Genomic DNA, 18,585 nt, shown 5'->3' with positions numbered 1-18,585 from the left:
CCATATTAAATTCCCTACATGGATTTCAGAGATAGCGTGCCATAAGTTTGTGTAAAACCCCGGGTCGTCCGTGTTTGGACCATAAGTGTTTATTAGTGCTATATTTTGATTCCGAAGAAAGCCAATCACTATAACATATCTGCCCTCCGTGTCCTTTAGCACCTTTGAGATCTTAAAGTTAACACCCTTTCATATAAGAATACTGACACCACGCGCGTACGAGGAGTAATTTGAGGTGTAAACTGCCTCCGACCATCTTTTACCTAGTGTGGCTGGCGCGGTAGGTGCAATGTGCGTCTCTTGAAGAAATGCAATGTCTACCTGGAGTCTAGTAAAGTATGCGAACATTTGGTGGATTTTCTTGGGGTTGTTCAGGCCCCTGACGTTCCAGGTGATTAGGTTCAGCTTAGCTGCTTTCACCCCTTGAGAAAGTTACATGTTTATATCGCATCCTCTTGAAGCCCCATGGCTTAAACCTCCTGTGAGTTGTCAGAGTATCTAGAACAAGGAAATCAGCTACATCCTGATTCCTATGTGAACTGGAGTTTGCAATGCGTCTCAGGTACAGTGATCTATAAATAACATTCCCAAAGATCCCCTCCCACTTCAGCAACCCAACCCTACCAAAGCCATATCCCTGATTCAACCAAACTGTAGAACAACTTTATGTTGGGGGACACCCTCCTAGGGGGTCCACTAGGTGCACACATCTCCACCCACATTGTGGATATGGATTGGCGCTCTGTCACAATCAACAAACGTGTACATAGTGCTGCAAATGTAAGTGCCTTCAGTTCTTTCATCACTGATCAACAGATCGCAAGACCTCGGAACTGTCAGTAGTGTAGTCTTAACTGGCATTTTCATCAGGGAGTCATCCCGCCCTCCACAGTTTATGGTGAAGCGATTTCAGTATAGTCACACCTTGTCTGCCCATTAATCTAAGACAGTTCATATAGTGGCTACACCCTCAGCGCGGTAATGGCTGTAGTTAAGTGGCCGCAGGGCAATGCATTATGGCCTGTTGAATTTGTGAACTATTACACCAGCCATCTGTACAAATAGTCCACGTTTCAGCTGTTGTGTGGGTGCTGGAACTTTGTGACAATCGGCCTTAGTGCAGATTGCCCAATCATTACCCCTGTGTACAACGTACAGTTGTTAAGGTAGTATAATATCTGCTATGGGGTCTATACATAAGAAAGTGTCAGAGTCTCAGACCCTCCCGGTTTAACGATGATACTTCATTACCTGACCAGGGCCGCTCAGTCCTCGTCGCCTTGCTGCTGCTCCCGTCCTGACGTTCGCCTCCGCCTGCCTAGCCTTTTGATATATTCATGAGCCGCCTGCGGCGTGGGAAGAACTCTGGGACGTCCTGCATGAGTTACCTTGAGTTTTGCCGGGTAGAGCATGGATAATTCTATTCCCAAATCCCGCAGCTTCTTTTTCGCCGATTGGCATTCTTTGCGGGCCAATTGGACAGCCATGGTGTGTTCCTGGTAGGATTCTAGTTTGTTTCCCTGGTGAGTAATGTCCCCCTTTTCCCGTGCCCGCCTGAGGACCGTATCTGTGTCTCTGTAATTCAACAGACGAGCTATGATGATGCGCAGGGGAGCCCCCGGCTTTGGGCGTGGCGCAAGTGAGCGATGAGCACGCTCCACCAGGAACACCGACGAGAACGCCTCTGCCCCAAAAAGTTCTTTAAGGAGATCTTTCACATATTGCTCCATTTTACCCGTGTTCGTTGATTCCGGAAGATCTGCTATGCGAACATTATTGCGGTGGGACCTCGCTTCAAAATCCTCCGTCTTGTTACGTAGCGCTTCCAATGCTTTCTCCATGGTGGCGCAGTTCTTAATGTTGGTACTGGAGGCGTCTTTGACCGCCGATATTCTCGTTTCCGCTTCTACTAGCCGTTCTCCATATTCGCCCATTTTTGCGGCCATATGGTCAACTCTTTGCGTTAGAGTATCTAGTTTCCCGTTCATTTCTTGCAGGCTGCGCTGTATAGCATGTAGCACACCTTCCATGCCAGCACCTTCGTCGGTGTCGTTGTCCCCTTCCGCCTCTGACACATTAGCAGTTCCCTTGGTCTGCTTTTTCGCTTCAAATTGTAGTTTTGTTTGCTGCTTCTCTGGTTTGCCCATCTTGCCTGCCGCGCCTGGTGTGCCGCAGCTTGCACGTTGGGCAGTGTGGACAGCGTGACCCCTTCTAGTCGCCGTGTTCATCGGTGGCAGCAGGGCTACAGGAACTGTGTCGTAGTTATGCTGGCATTATTGTCAGGGTCAATGGGACACTAGGCAGCCCTCCTCAGCAGGACGTCCCTCAGCAGTACTCCAGACAATTAGCAGCTCGCGTCTTCACATCCACACCAGTAGCGTTGTCTGCAGTATCAGGCAGTACGATCACAATGCACTTCGCAGGTAGCTTTCATCTATTTACCCCCTTTCACGGGTCCTACAGCCACCTGGCGCTCATCAGTGTGTTGCAGTGCACGAGCCCGCAGTCAAACGCAGGTATTATTCAATTGGCGGCGGGGATTCCCTTCCCTGCTTTGTGCTAGTTAGGCAGCCCCTCCACATGTGTTGGTCTAGGTCTGTTTCATAGTGCCCGCAGATCACCTCCTCACCTTCAGCAGATGCGTATTGAGCAGTCCTCCGTGCAGCTCACTGTGTTCGCATTTAGACGCCGCCACTACCTTGATATCTGCTTTCATTCCGGAGTTTGAGGCGCTGTGTATACTTGTACTCTGCAAGGCTCCTTTCTCCTCCGATCATGTGTGCAAGGCAGCAGTCATCGTATCGTAGCTCTGCATGCAGATGCTCCCCACAGCCCCAGACAACACACCGGGAGATCAGATGTCGGCGCAGGGCCGCGATAATGGTCGCACATTGATCAGATAGCGTAAATACATGAGTGTAGAGTCCGCTACAGGCAGAACACGCGCTCAGGCAGTTTGCGTTTCACCAAAGCCGCCATTTTGTGCATTATCGGTGCTCCCTGGAACGCAATGCATATCTCACTCACAGACCCCAGCATACTCTGTTTGAAGCCAGTTGTTCACTTCTGCAGCTCCTCCGATCCTCCGTGAGTCCCGAGTGAGCCCGCAAGGGCATAGATCAGAGTCCCTGGAGGCTCGTTGCTGTTCCTGCTTCATTTCGCGGGCGCCGCCATTTTGAAACTCCGGCCGCAGTTCACACTTTTCAGCCCCGTAATTTCGATTTTAGGCAATTTTGGGCTTTAGAAACATCCGCTGGCCATGGAGTATGTATTCCGACGCCTCATATCGCAAAGTCAGTGCATTATATCTGTAGCAGCACTGCAGTATCTGCAGCAACAGTCTCCCGTCCGGCGGAGCTGCCTCAGGAGTCAGCCATCCCGCAGTACGCCCTCTAGCGCCCCCCAACTCAGTTCAACAAACATATTAGGTATTTTGCATATCTGCAAATTGCTTCTATTCCTGTTAACTGGTCTGAAAGTGATTTGTGAAAAGGAGATATTCTCCCTGTTAGAGTTTGGGTCCTCACATGGGGGATCCAGGCGGGAAGAACCAGTGGCATAGTCCCATCTCTGTTGCCTGGCAGTTTGGTGGTGGATGGTCCTAGGGGTCAAAAGTGTCTGATGACAGAGCCAGCTAGGCTTCACGGTTGGAAACCCAGTAGTGCCCCCATATCTAAAGGAGGTGAGGAAGCCACGAGTTTGGCAGGGTGGGAACACCACAAACCTATTATGGCGGTGCTCCTTTCTTTACCAAATCTACATGGCCTTCTTGGCCCCTCATTACAACTAGCTTGGTAATTCCAATGGACTGGATAAGGGGAATTACCAGTCCCTTTGAAATTAGAAGTTTTGTAAGAAAACTACATATTTTGTATTTTTCGCCGAGGCCGCGACTGTTGTACTAAAGAGAATTCTCTTGTAGAAACCCTGATGAAAACATGCAGGAATACTATCCCTTTTAGATTGTTTCTGAATAACCGCAAAATGCCCAATAATTCCCTCCTTCTGAAATCTCCAGCACCCCTGGTGTTGGTAACAAAGGCGGACACCAGGTAAAATTCTGGGCTACTCTTAATGAGAGGCATAGAGAGCTAAATACTTGATGCTGAAGCGTGTGACAAGTTTCATTCGCCAAATCAAATAATCTGAAATCATTACATTGAGACTTTTAACCTGGATAATAGTAACATCTATGATTGGCAGAGCTTAGACACAGTATACCTGCTATATTAAATATAATATGTTGGACTTGGCCCTTTTAGCAGGTTCACTCCTAAACTTTTGCCTGTCTCCTTGCCTTTTGCCTGTGTGGTGGTAGTGGTTTTAGGCCTCTAGGCACTTTAGCACTGTGGCCCAGAGTGAAGTGCATACGCTTTGGGTTACATGTAGTGAGATTGGTCTGCCGTCCCATAGGAATGCATGGGGGATTCCCTGATTAATGTGGGTCAGTGGTAAATCCTGATATGAGAGGCGCAGCGTGGTCAAGTCTGGTATGTGTGAAATGGTATTAATAAATGCTGCGCAATGGTGTGCGCAGATTTATTGTGGTTATTTTAGAAATGTCACTTTTAGAAGTTGGCATTTCTGTGTGCTATGTGTCTCCCTGCCTGATGTGAATTGCATGTCTGGCTTTTGAAGTGACAGGGACTAGTGAGGTGTGGGTGGCTCCAGGAGGCTCCAGGAGTCAGCGCTAGGCTGAATGGGACATCAAAATTGTAAGTAGTGGGAGGAGAGGTCCCTGCCCCCTGAATAGGAGTGTGACTGCCCTAGTGAATGCTGGCTCCTACCTCCCTGTGGTGTGTCTGATGACGACCCCCCATCTAACAATAGGGAAGAGGAGCCTGGTAAACAGAGTGCTCCAAAACCAGTTGCATCTGGTTTCCCAAGCCCTGTGCTGTGACACCAAACAAAATGTCCTATAAATGTAGGGGCTGTGACCCCATGAAAGTGTTGTGCTGTTCATGACTTGCGGGGTGCCTGCTGCTGCTGCTGGGCCCCAGGAGGAACCGCCACTGGGGACTGCCTCCCTGCTGGAGGGCCCTGTGAGCTGGCCTGCCTGGGCCTAGCCGTTTGCCCCCCCTTTCATCCTAAAGGGCCTACTCTGGACTTTTATCCCTGGAGAAGCGCCTTGCTGATTTGGAAGCGCCCTTTATTATAATTTGACCTAAGGAAGAGATGGCGGTGTGCAGCACGCAGCTACCGTGTGTTTATCGAGGGAATCCATATGTGGGGATTCCTCTGAGCTGCCAGTGGAAGCGGGTACCCACCCCACGTTTTCTGCCTTTCTGTTGCTTACTTCCACGGCGGGTGCCCACCCCACGTTTGGTATCTTCAAGCGGGTGTCCACCCCGCATGTGTCTTTATTGAAAACTGGACCCACCCCGTATTGCCACCATCGAAGGAGAAAAGAAACGGCGCCACGATGGAAGAGTGAACCATTAGTCAGGCGTTGCCTTTGCCTGGTTGTAGGGGGGGCCTTGTAGGAGGAAGAGCCAAGAAGGAGTTGGCGCCTGCCAAGCAGGGATCCCGTGGCCCGGGGGGAGCCCTGCGTGTGAAGAGTAACTGCAGCCAGGAGGGAGGACGGGAGCCTACCCCTCCTCCCAGGGCATCCTGGGCCGAAGAAAGAAGCCCGCAAGTCTGCTTGGGACTCTCGTGTGCTGAGAGAGCCCCGCCCGCCACCTAGGAGGAGCCCCTCATGTGGGGCGTCGGCCTGGAAGACCGGGCAAGCCAGCTCCAGGTCGCCCTGAAGACGGAGCCGCCAAACCTAAACCAGTGAGTGGGGGTTGCGGGGGAAGTTACCCAAGGAAGGCCCTGCCCCCCTCCATTTGAGAAACATTGTCGGCACCTAATCCCAGAGCGCAGCCAGCTCTAACATTGGGGCTTTCGTGAGCATTGTTGGTGCCCTCCAAGGCACTGTGGGTGCCCAGGCTCATTTTCTTTTTGTCCGCACTGTGGTACCTGATATTGGCACCAGACGAGCTCCAGTAAAGGGGGCTCCCAGGGCACAGAGGTGCCCGTACCATTCCCAGCTGTCCTGCGAGAGCGCAGGCAGCTGCAACGTTGGGGCATTTGTAACTTAGGAGCCCTAGTGGGGGTTTAGGAGGCACAGTAGTGCCAGCCCTATTCTTTTCCTAGAGGCATTTCGTTTTGCGAAGCGAGGGGTGAGTTACACTCCTGCCCTGCCCCAGCGCTCTGCGCACTTTTTCTTTAGCTGTGAGTGGCAGCTTCTAGCCCTGACATTTTGGATATAGGGCTCAACCCTAGAGAAGGCCAGTTGGCCTGGGGCCAGTTCCAGTGTGTGTTGCCCCCGATTGGGGCACCCTGTGATTATGCTAATGTGGTGCCCAATGTGTTTATGTGATGGCGCTCGTGCTTACAGTTATTGCGTAATGTATTTATGCCTGTAATGCCTACTGTGATGCCTATTGCGTAATGTGTTATGCTAATGAGGTTTGGGCCTAATATGTTTTATGCCTAATGTGGTAATGCTGAGGTCATTATTGTGCCAGTAGTTACTGGTCGTGTTTTGCATTTACTTACCTGCATTCTGATGGTTCTGACCGTGGCCCGATTGGCCAGGTCCTGTATATAATCCTGTGTGAATATTGCCTAGTGCCAGTTGGCCCAGTGTATATTATGTGATTATGTTTCTAATGTATTTATGACAATACAAAGGCTATTTTTATATAACCTTGTGTGGAGTTCCTTTTGTAGTGTAACTAGGGTTTTGCTGCTGTGTGTGTGTGTGTTGCGCAAACACTTTACACATTGCCTCAGGGATAAGCCTGACTGCTCGTGCCAAGCTACCAAGGGGGTGAGCAGGGGTTATCATCGGCGTGTAACTCCCTTGCCCTGACTAGAGTGGTGGTTTCTGCGTGGCTTTGGCGCAAGCCTTAGCCAAACAGAACTCCCATTTCTAACATAGTACAATAAGGATCAAGGGAATCACGTGATTTCTGCCCACTAGTTCGTTTTTTGCAGATGTCACTCACACTGGCATTTATTACATGTTGCTGTGCAACCACTTCAGAGTGCTATAGAATGACCAAAGGACACAATACAGAGGTAGATGATGTATTACAACAGTGGGATGGAGTAAACATTTGGTGGCAGAGTTAAAGGGAACCGTGGAAGGAACTTCGAGGAACTTTTATTCAGATTATACGTTGACTGTGCCTAAGAAGGAGGTGTATTTAATAGATATGAAGGTGGTTTACGTGTTTTTTGGTTTTTTTTTAAACGGATCAAGGGTGTTCCACAAGAGAGGGACTTAGATCTTCATGGCTTTTCCCCCATGTTTAATGTTTTGGGCTTATAAAGAATGAGCTGTGGGGTATCAGCTGCTCTTAGGGTCCCCCAGGGTTGGTAAGGTGATTTCAGATTTTGTCAGTAGCTGGATCCCGTTTTTCATAAGGCCGTGTACTTAATACACAGTATGCTTGAATTTGATTCTGTGTTGTACAGGGAGCCAGTGAAGGTGCTTCAAGTCGGGTGTGGTTCGTTCGAATTTCCTGAGCTTGAAAGATATTCTTCCGGCTTGATTCTATATACTCTGCAGCTTCTGGATGTGAGATTTCTGCACAGCTGCATTGACACTATTGCACGAGTCTAGCGTTGAGAGGATTTATGATCTTGATAATTCGATAAAAAGCACATAGAGCTTTGTGAATCTGGCCTTGTGAGAAATGGGGTTGTTGGTTGACTGGGGTGTGAGCCCTGGCCCAGCAGCAACCACAATCCTTGTCAGGGTGAGGTACAAGTCAACCCTAAATTATCCTGCTCTCAACCTTCAGGTAGATTGGCACAGAGTAGTCCGGCTTAACTTGGAGGCATTGGCTGAAGTCTTTGTGCAACATTTCAAACAGTAATAATGTGAAAGACACCACACAAAAAGGATCTCATACCAAGTTAGACAAATAGAGCAACATGTAATAAATAAAACAAGTCCAAAACTGCAAAAATCAAATCAGTAGAACCAGAGATAATCAATTGTATAGATCTTAGTGAAAATAGCGCATAAAAGCACAAAGCACCAACTTTGGAAATCAGTTTAGCCAGACCAAGTCAAAGTCACACACTCAGGCTGACAACGATGAAGCATGGGACCCAGTTAGGCCCATTGTCCAGAGTACCTTAAATCCTGGTTTGTGGAGCATTGCGAGGATCCGCTTCCAAAATGCATCGGGCATCTGAAGCAATCCTTCGGTTCTAAGATACTGCAAGGCAACGATGAGAGGCTCTGCGTTGTTGAGGGTCCCGTCGATGGAGCTTGTGATGCGACATATGCCTTCCAAGATTTGGAGCACAATCCGGGTGATGAGTCGGTTCCCAGGGGCTGCAATGCGGAGTCCGGTGTTGGCAGAGTAGACACACAGAATGCAGAGTCTAGGTGCAGGTGCAAGGTGGTTGGAAGTCTGTTGTGTCCCTGAGGCTTCAGCCAACTAGCCCTTGGAAACCCTCTGGGATCTGGCTTCAAGAGATGCAGGGCCAGTCCTTCCCACACAGGCAAGAGGCAGCAGATCAGCACAGCAGGGGTGCAGTCCTTTAGAGCAGCAGTTCAGCAGAGTGGCAATCCTTTCAGCAGCGAAGCAAACCATCTTCCTGGCAGAGTATCCACAGGTCCATATGTGTATTGAAAGTTGGTGTCTGATGTCCAGTATTTGTACCCAGTTGTGCCTCTGAAGTGAGGAGAAGCTTCTAGAGGCATTTCTTTAAAGTGTACAGGTGGTGTGCCTTCCTGGCCTTGGCTCCAGACAAACTACAGGGGTTATGCAGCCCTTTTTATGCAAGCAGGACACAGCCTATTAAAGCGTAAGTGTGGCTATGTCCTCCTCTTCCTTTCCATTCTGCCTGTGATTGCCCATCCCCAGAGCTCCCCATTGTGTGTGGCTGTCTAATAGGAATACACAAAGCCCAACTGTCAACTACACCCAGTCATGTGACCCAGAGACAGGCTGCAAGCACCAAATGGCTAAGGCAAGAAAATGCCAACTTTCTCAAAAATTACATTGTCTAAATTTTAACTTAAAATCTGACCTCACCTGAAGTTTAGATTTTTTTTTTCCAATGCCAGAGACCCCAGACAAGAATTGTTCCCATTTGGAAATGACACTTATAAAATGTAATAAGGTACTTCAATGTTATGGGAGAGGTAGGCCCTACAGTAGTGAAAAACAAATTGAAGAGTTTTTCACTACCAGGACATGTACAACTTAAAAGTACATGTTCGACCTTTTAAATACACTACATCCTGCCCTCTGGGATGTCCAGGGTACTGCTTATTTTGAGCCCGGGGTGTCCGGTGCCCTGCACCGGCACTTAATTGTCATCACCGGCAGTAGTGACAGTCCCACTACATGGTGGATGGTGGCGCTGTCTGTTAAATTTTGAGATGAACACAACAACCATATTGACTAAGTCAAATTGTATGAAAATGAACAATACCAGCCCCTCTTTCCAGTGTTATAGCTTTGTGTGTACTTTAATAGTCTGAATTGTCACATGCAATGATTAAGTGTTATGTTGCTGCTATCATTAGCAGCAGTGGCATTGGCAGTAAGTGGTACAGAGTGCAGTGGCCTTCCGAGAAGGGCCCTAGCACCTACTATTTTTTTTTACAAATTAAGCACTGCCAGGGCCAATCCTAGGGGTGTCTTATATGTATTAAAAACGAAGGTTTGGGCCTAACAAAAGGTTTACTTTGCTAGGTCGAAATGGCAATTCAAAACTGCACAACCACTAGCTGCAATGGCAAGCCTGAGACGTGTTCAAAGTGTTACTTAAGTGAGGGGCACAATCAGTGCTGCAGGCCCACTGGCTGCATTTGGTCTACAAGCCCTGGGCACAGGTAGTGCCACTTTACTTGGAACTTACAAGTAAATTATATGTGCCAATTGGGAATGAGCCAATCTAACATGGCTCACCATGTTTTTCGACTCGCCTTTGTTGTCAGGGGATCTTTAGAAAGAGCAGCTGTATACTGATTCTGGCTTTGTCACAGGGGCTTGTTTTCATTATAAACTAGCATATCTGCAGGCTCACATGTGCATGCCTGTGGCCATGATTCACATATTTAAGCACTTGTGTTATGCTGCATTAAAAGTACATGCAGCTTTAAAATATTTGAGCTTGTTTATGTTTTAGTCTAAAGCCGGCATGTTTATTGATTTAATCCGCATTTAAGTGCGATACTGAAGCGCATGTGTATACTTCTCTAGAATGTGTGAATTTTCTGACATGTTCTGCTGCCATTCCCCTATGCGTGTTCAGGCACCCACTCCCTTGTCACCAAAAAACACATTTTATATCATAAACGGCAATGTAACCGCGCTCGGAACCAGAGCAGCCCCTGACTCACACTTTTGTGAAGAGAGCCCTCCCAATTATTGCTGTATTTTACTACTAAACAAGCAGTCACAAGTAAATTTGCCTTGCAGGCACTAGGGTTATGATTTGAATGGTGCAACAGGTGCATTGGCACTAGGGCCAAAAGCTCTAGGAAACCCACCGAATACCAGTTATTGCTAGCTTTTACTACTAAACAAGCAGTCACAAGTGCAGTTGCCTTGAAGGCACTAGGGTCATGGTTCGATTGGTGCAGCAGGTGCAGTGGCACAGGGGCTAAAAGGTCCAAGAAACACACTGAATACTGCTCATTTCTATCTTTCACTACTAAACAAGCAGTTACAATGCACAATGACCTTTTTGGTCTTCTTTCCTCCCACAGAGGCTGTCCCACTCTTTTAGGTCTCTTTTTGTTAAACCTAACCCTTTATATACAGACCCCCTCACCTCACTCTAGGCAATGCATGCTAACTTCATTGGGAGCACCAGCACACTGCCCAGATATAGCTTTCTTGTCGCTGTTCTTCTTCTTCGACTTCCATGACAGTAAATGACATTTAAACTTTGCAAAAGTAGATGATGGAAAAGTGTTCATTAATCTGAACCACTAGTATTTCCTTTGGGGGCATCTCATTCCACGTGCCTCTAAGGATGAGGGTCAATGTTATTTAGATCAGCCTTGTTCCTGCTCCAAAAGAGAGAATCCCGTCAACATTACTAGGCACGTGCACTCTATGACGTTATCTCAGGACTCACGTACTACCTCAATGCTGCTCAGCTCACGAGGACTTTCCAAACCTATATATTTAGAATATGGCTTTATTGTATGAATCTTACTCAAATACTTCTGTGAAGCGCTCCGATACCCTCGGGTCAGGCTAGTGCTATATAAAACTCCTTAATAAAAAATAAATAAACTTACCTGAATCCCAAGCATTCCGAAGCATGTTTTGTTATAGTACATCCTCATATCCCTGTGCAGAGTGAGCTTGGAACACATGTCCGGACACTCCAACATCATTTATTCATGATGTCCAATCTCAAAATCATTGGATGAACATTCTGTAACTAAGCTAGTAATTATGTTGGACACTCAATTTAATACTCCTATGTGTGGCTTTGCCTTCTTAATCTCCTTGTAAAAAACTCCAGATGCTGGGTTTTGTTCTCTCAAACTGCACCTGTCTGTAGAGTTGAGTCTGAGGTCTGGTCTTTTTCTGTACTAGTTTATGCAACACTTGCATCAGTTATTTTTATTCCATGATCTTCTGGGGGCATTTTGCCCTCAGTGGTTTGCCATCCATTTAGCACTCAAAGGAAGCTAAGCAACTCTCCTTACTTCTGCTCCTAATACATGATGTTTAATCATAGCCTAATCTAATGTCTCCCCTACGTTTGACACGTGTGCATTCTGTTGATCCTCTAACCAAAGGGGACTTTACAAACCAGCGCAACAGCCCACTTTAAATGAGGGCTGGCTCTAGCGCTGGTGGCACCCACACATTCTCTCACTACCCACATCCAACATTGTCCTTCCCTGACGTACATTTAATTTTTTTATAGCGCCACTCATAGTTCATTCACACTCAGTTCTGTGATCTGCATGGTACATGTTCTTTGCATCAGGCACATTAACCCTCTGAGCTACTGTAGCATGAGTCAAAACTGCCACTAGACAAAACATCCATCTCTCCAGCAGGAACATTAATCAACAGAGTTATCTTGACATTTTTTAGGTCGAGCCTGTCAATGCCCTTGCGCATTGAGCTTACGAGAGATATTGGGGCTTAACCAGAGCTTAACCATCGGGCGATTTGATGCTGTGCCCGTGAAAAGCAAGCTCAATGCGCAAGCGCATTGACCTAAAAAGCGTGTGCACATCAAAGCCACCAGCCTCCCTCCCACAGGCATCCACCAGGGTGCGCTCTGCCTCAGGCATTTCTCCTCCCCTAATTTATTCACTGCCCATGGCTGGCCGGCCGGCTGTACTTTCACTTTGACGGCTGCCGGGCCGTCTCTCGCGTTTCTACTCCTCCCTCCCAGGGTACTTTTATTTTTTTAACTTGTTTCATTTCCCACCCTCCCACCCTTGCTTGACGTTCATTTACCGCCCTCCCACCCTTTCTTGCCTTTCATTTCCCATTTCTTGTTTCACTCAGTCGCAGCGAAAGAGCTGTAACGTGGCCGCACAACAATAAATCCAGGCATGGATTATATCCCCTTCTGGCCTGGCACTCAGTAAATATGTATTTACATTAACTACTGTTGTACGAAACGGCGTTCTGTTTCTCCTGAGATTATCGTGAACAGTTATTTTCAGTGCACTACAAAGAGAAAAGAGGCTCTTGCAGCGCTCAAATCTGGTGGTCTGTGGATACGGATACACACAGCATGCTCCACGTTTTGCAGCCCTCGCACCAGCAGGCAGCTCTGATGTGACCTCAGAGACTGGGTGGACGGGCCCAAGGGCGTGACTAGTAGGCGGGCCCAAGGGCGGGACTAGTGGGCGGGGCAATGTGCTCCCGCTGGCTCCGGCTTCCTGAATGAGCGGAAACCGCAGCCTGTGCATCTCATTCCCAAGGCAGCCCCTGGTTTCCAGTAGTACAGGCTGAAGAAGACAGCTCGTCAGGATGGTGATCAAAGTTTACATTGCCTCCTCATCCGGCTCCACATCCGTAAGCAACCGTCTCTTTATTTGTGTGGAGGCGTGAGCAATTTCTGTTCTCTCCTCTGACATTGAAAATGGCTATTTTACTGTGTTGTGGAATCAAGTTTGTGCTCGCAGCGAACTTTCTGGTGCATTCAGTTGCAATATTTACCTCCCTTAAGACATTAATGTCTGATGCTGTATATAAAATGCAGTGCGTGGTGTATTGTGTGATTTTCTTGAACTGTCTAAGAAAGTTAGCTGTACAGGTACGTGTATTTTTGAGAAGGTTTAGGTTTTGTTGTTTGTTTACCATAGCTAATATAACTTGTGGTACTTAGTTAAGTTGTGCAGAAGGGTTGATGAAGACATTTAAGGTATCCTTTTACATTATTCTATAAGACGAATTTGCGAGTGATGTGCATTGCCCGTGGTGTATGAAGATCGCTACTCGCGTTGTCATATACCTAACTTGTGCTTGGGAGCCACATTCACGTCTCGTGCACTCGAGACGCCCCTGAAATACGGAGAACGTATCATTCTGTTTCCTGAGATCACCTATGGCATTGTTCATCGATCAGTCCTTGGGATACAGATGCCACAGTAGAACTGTTGTGACGTCAACGGAAAAGCATTCAGCATCATTTAAGATGCTGAGGTCGGCTCCTCACGGCTGTCACTGTATCTTGTGCCTTAGGAATCTTTTTTCCATTCTGTCTGCCTTACTCTCTACCATGAACTCTGCCTTCCCTTCTTCCTTGCTCTCTCCTTTCCTTTTTCCCCTGTCGGCTTTTCTTTCTCTCATGCTCTCTGTCTTACTTTTACCCTTGCTCGCTGCCTCCCTTTTTCCCATAACCCCTCTTTTCTATTTCCTTTTCCCCGATACACACTGCCTTTTGTTCTGTCTTAAGGTCTACTGTTGCTTCTTTCATGGCCTCTCATCCTTTCATCAATGCAGTAGGGTGTAACTTTCCCCTTAGTCTCTGCATTCTGTTCTCCGATAAACAGTTTTTAGGTCGTGCCTTCTGTCATAACTTCTCCCAGAATCTGCACTCCTTTCTCCATTAGTCTATTTGTCTTCCATACAAATATTTTATTTTGCATACACTGTATCCCCCTTTAACACATGCACTCTATCATACATTATCCCATACAACCTACCTTCTTTACTCCCATACAGTCTGTAGTCTTCTCCCATTCAACCAGACCTTCTTTCTCCTATATGCGCAGCCTTCCAGTTTTTTACAGTCTCCCTGAATGTGCCTCATACATGATGCCTCATTTCTTAGGCTGTCCTAGCTCCCATACACTATACCTCCCTATTTCCCATTCAGTATGTGTTCCTTTCTCCCATGCAATATTCTTAACTTTCTCTTACCACATCACTCGGGGACACCACCACATCACTCGGGGGCACCACCACATCACTCGGGGGCACCACCACATCACTCGGGGGCACCACCACATCACTCGGGGGCACCACCACATCACTCTGGGACACCCCCACATCACTCTGGGACACCCCCGCCCACATCACTCTGGGAAACCCCCACCCACATCACTCTGGGACACCCCCACGCACATCACTCTGGGACACCCCCACCCACATCACTCTGGGACACCCCCACGCACATCACTCTGGGACACCACCACATCACTCTGGGACACCACCACATCACTCTGGGACACCACCACATCACTCTGGGACACCACCACATCACTCTGGGACACCACCACATCACTCTGGGACACCACCACATCACTCTGGGACACCACCACATCACTCTAATACACCACACCATCACTCAGCACCACAACAGCACTGTCCTTGCTTGCTACCAACAAGCATTGCCATAGCCAATAGGACTCACATTAGGAAAGTGTAAGCTATTGGCTTTGTGAATAACAATGCTATTAATTTATATATTTTCAAAGCCAACACATATTTAAAAAATGTGTCATTTACAATACCAATAGCTCACACTTTCCTAATGCGAGGCCTATTGCATTGCAAATGCTTGTTTTGTTTGATTGAAAACTGCTGGTTGCACAATGAACTCTGCAGGAGGTGCTTTTAAACCCATACATTATTTTTAAACACAGCACCCCCCAAGGTCAGTGCCAGGTGCGGCTGCACTGGTTGCACCACCCTGAATCTGGCCCTGCTTTTAATTGCCTCTCGTCACAAAGTTTACTACATTATAGTCACCCTGGTAAACCTGTCATTTGCACTGTGCTCTCTCTTGGGGTCTCTTTGGTGGTCTTGTGGGATACGTTTATCTGATAGAACTGGGATCTCGGAATGGGGTACAGTCCGGGTCTAGGGGGGTCAGATCATGCACATCCACAATGCGGCAGGAGGCAGGAACATCTTTCTCTAAAGTCAGTCAAAAGAAATTAAAGAGATATTATAAGAATGCCGAATGCTTGATATATTTAATTAGTAAGATAATGTGCATGATCTCAAATGCATTTGAAATCATTTTAATTGGCTTTGGGAAATCACTTTGTAATTGATGTCATACAGAATGACTACATTAGAAATGTTTGCTTCTGTTATAATTGTTTGTGGTGCGAGGCACTTCTCTAACATGGAAGTGTTTTTAATGAATTGTCGTCTTTCCTCAGGTCTTCAGGATTTCACCACCTTTGAAGACTCTTTTCTCTTCATCTCTGGGCCGCATTTCGTGAAGGTATGGAACCCGGGAAGTCGGTGGAAAGCATATACGAAAATTTAAATCACATTCTGAAGGCACTGAACAAGACACTCAATGGCCTCCCATGCCAAACCGAGGAGACCCTAAACCACAATCGGACTGCTGGCCCCGACCCAAGCCACAAAGACGACTACTCCTATATGTACATCCTCTTCGTCATGTTCCTGTTTGCCGTGACTGTTGGGAGCTTGATCATGGGGTACACCAGATCGAGAAAAGTTGACAAGCGGAGCGATCCGTATCACGTGTACATCAAGAATCGTATTTCTATAATCTGAGCCTAGTAGGACTTTCATGGGTCTGTCAACAGGGGGCACAATTTCTGAGTTAGACATTCCTGGAGCCTCACAGCCTTGATGGTACGTTGTTCAAACTAGGAGACGTCGGGAACTTCTTTACTGGCTCTGGCGGATGCGAACACAATGATGTATGTGGTTATCCTCATTGTTCTTTGTCCTCCTGGACCAATCAGAGACACGACTGCTGGGAGAACACCAAACCATTTGCCATTGTCTTTATCACTGAGGAGTGGAATTCACTGCTAAAGAAAGTACTGAGAGAGACTGGGCTAAAAATGGCGGAGGTCTATTTGAAACAAAGCCACTACATTTTGTCGCTGACATGGAGAATTCTTGACTTTTTATTGTGAAATAACCTGTTCTGCAAAGTTTTACACTCACTGTCTGTGAACTTTTAAGGAATAAATGTATGTCTGTCCATCTAGGTGCTAAGTTGAAATCTTCTTTTAACCCCACTTAGATGGGAGTGCTTTCCTCAGAGGTATTTTCTTATATTCAAAATGTGGAGAGAATTGCCTGAGAGCTATATGGAATTTTCTAATTTTAATACACTTTGGGGCATGTTTACAATAAAGTGGCGAAGTGTGTCACTAAGCCAAGAAGGATAACGACACGCTTTGTCACTTTAGAAATGCAGGGCTGAACCATATTTATTAGAATCTAGTGCAGCTCTCTGTTTCCCCCTACGCTGACGCTAACTTTAGCTGCCTAGCGCAAATGCAGGCAGCCTTGTGCCATAGTGCAAGGGTGCCTGTGTTGAGGGGAAGATTGTTTATGTAGAGGAAGGTCCCCCTTCCTGTACACTCACAATCTTTAAATACCGTTTTGTAATTTCTATGTATGCTGCTTAATGCAGCACACATAGTAGTTGCAAAACAGCATTTTCTTTAAATGATTGTTTATTTGCAGGAAAGGGGACCTTCCTACAGATAAACTATTGATGGAGCGCGTGAGTTAACCTGACCAGTTTACCAATACTCACCTGGGCCCATGAACTCATTTAACACCTATTTTGACCAGGTCAACCCTATACGCACTCCTATCAAGTTGTATATTTCCTACAAGGTCCTATACCATTGACTTACCAATCCTTATCACCGGAACCTAGAGACCTGTTGGATCAAGGGATGTTAGAATAATAGGTAGAAATATAAGATTTGCACTCTAAAAATAATCACAGACTCAGGAAAGATTTAAACTCTTTATCTAATGTAAAAATTTGAGAATATGAAACATCATACATTAATAATTGCTTGTTCAGTTAGAAAGATAAAGATAAATGCAATATATGCAATGAATTGGAAAGAATTTGTCATTAAGCATTTAAACATAGGGTAGGTAGAAAAGGAAAACAGCCCGATGACAAACCCACAGTTTATATTTACCTAGAATGGTGCGAAGACCAACCCTGGCCACGGGCTGGGATAAAGGACAGAAACCCCAAAAATGCAGACGCCAGCAAGGCAGACAGGTGCAGATCAGATTCAGGACAGGTACAGCCAAATTGAATCAGGACAGGACCACCAAGGCTAAGACCAGCACCCGCAGTTAAAGTTGCAACGCCTGCGTTACTCCCTCTCTGCTGCTAACAGCCAGAACCCTGGAAGAGTTATCGATTTCCCCGACAAAGTGCTCCGCCAGCACTTCAGCTTTCAAACCCCGATCTGGGTCTCAAACCTTCTGACAGAGTGCTCCGCCAGCACCTCTGCTCCCGAATCTTCTGACAGAGTGCTCCGCCAGCACCTCTGCTCTCGATCACCTATTGAGTGCGTTGGGTCAGTGACAGGTCAGCTATTCGGACAAGTGGGACGAATTTACTAACTAAGCCTACTCTAGTTATACTGTTTTTCAGGGCAGTGTACCACCCCCCAATGTTGCAAGTGTAAGGATCCCCAATTTTGATTGACAAAAGGACGTGGAGAGGTTATCACACCATGTCAAATTGAAACTTTTATGATGAATATTAATATTAGCGTTCCCGCACATCAATTTATTTTTCACATGCACTTTTATTCCACCCGGCAATATATGTATCAATTAATAACAATAGAATTCAGTATTATACAGTCCAGTTCCTTCTCCTGAGATCGAGAGTTTACACTCCCATGACATCTTCTTGTGAGCTAGGAGTTGGCTGCAGTTCAATGCCAACGACTGATGCTGGTGGAATCTTGTGCGCATGTTCAAAATGGGCGCAGTAGGGTTTCATCAGGCCCGAAAGATTACATGTAAAAAGTAGAAGACAAACAGTTTTAGAACAAAGAAATAAATGAATGCCCTGTATACCGCTTATTTCTACTCTATTACCATTAACCCAATATAACTATTGCGTTAGAGATTAGGCAGAATGAACAGCTTGGCAAAAGCAGCTATGCAAGCTTCTTGCACGTTAGAATACATAACAGCCATCTTAGTTCTAAGCAATGCTTTCCCTCCAAGCAGAAAGTACGTCATGTCACGTGAGTATGACAGATGCATGCGCATTAAGAAACCCCGCGTAGCAGCGTCCATTTTAGTGCAAGCGGATTATCGTTAGTAAAAGCACGTAGACAAGCTTCATTTAGATACCTAATATGTT

The 18,585-nt window shown here is 46.7% G+C and overlaps 1 protein-coding gene across 1 annotated transcript; it reads left to right on the top strand.

Moving 5' to 3' along the window:
• The first annotated feature begins 15,623 nt into the window (after nt 1-15,623).
• Nucleotides 15,624-16,431, top strand: KCNE3 (potassium voltage-gated channel subfamily E regulatory subunit 3). The gene has a single exon (XM_086933238.1). The coding sequence runs from the start codon at nt 15,687-15,689 to the stop codon at nt 15,984-15,986; it is 300 nt and encodes a 99-aa protein (XP_086789364.1). The 5' UTR covers nt 15,624-15,686; the 3' UTR covers nt 15,987-16,431.
• The last annotated feature ends 2,154 nt before the right edge of the window (nt 16,432-18,585 follow it).

This window comes from Lissotriton vulgaris, chromosome 8 (assembly GCF_964263255.1).
Source record: "Lissotriton vulgaris chromosome 8, aLisVul1.2, whole genome shotgun sequence".
NCBI classification, from domain to species: domain Eukaryota; kingdom Metazoa; phylum Chordata; class Amphibia; order Caudata; family Salamandridae; genus Lissotriton; species Lissotriton vulgaris.
Note: the sequence above shows the minus strand (reverse complement) of the source record. Positions and strands in the feature narration are given on the sequence as shown.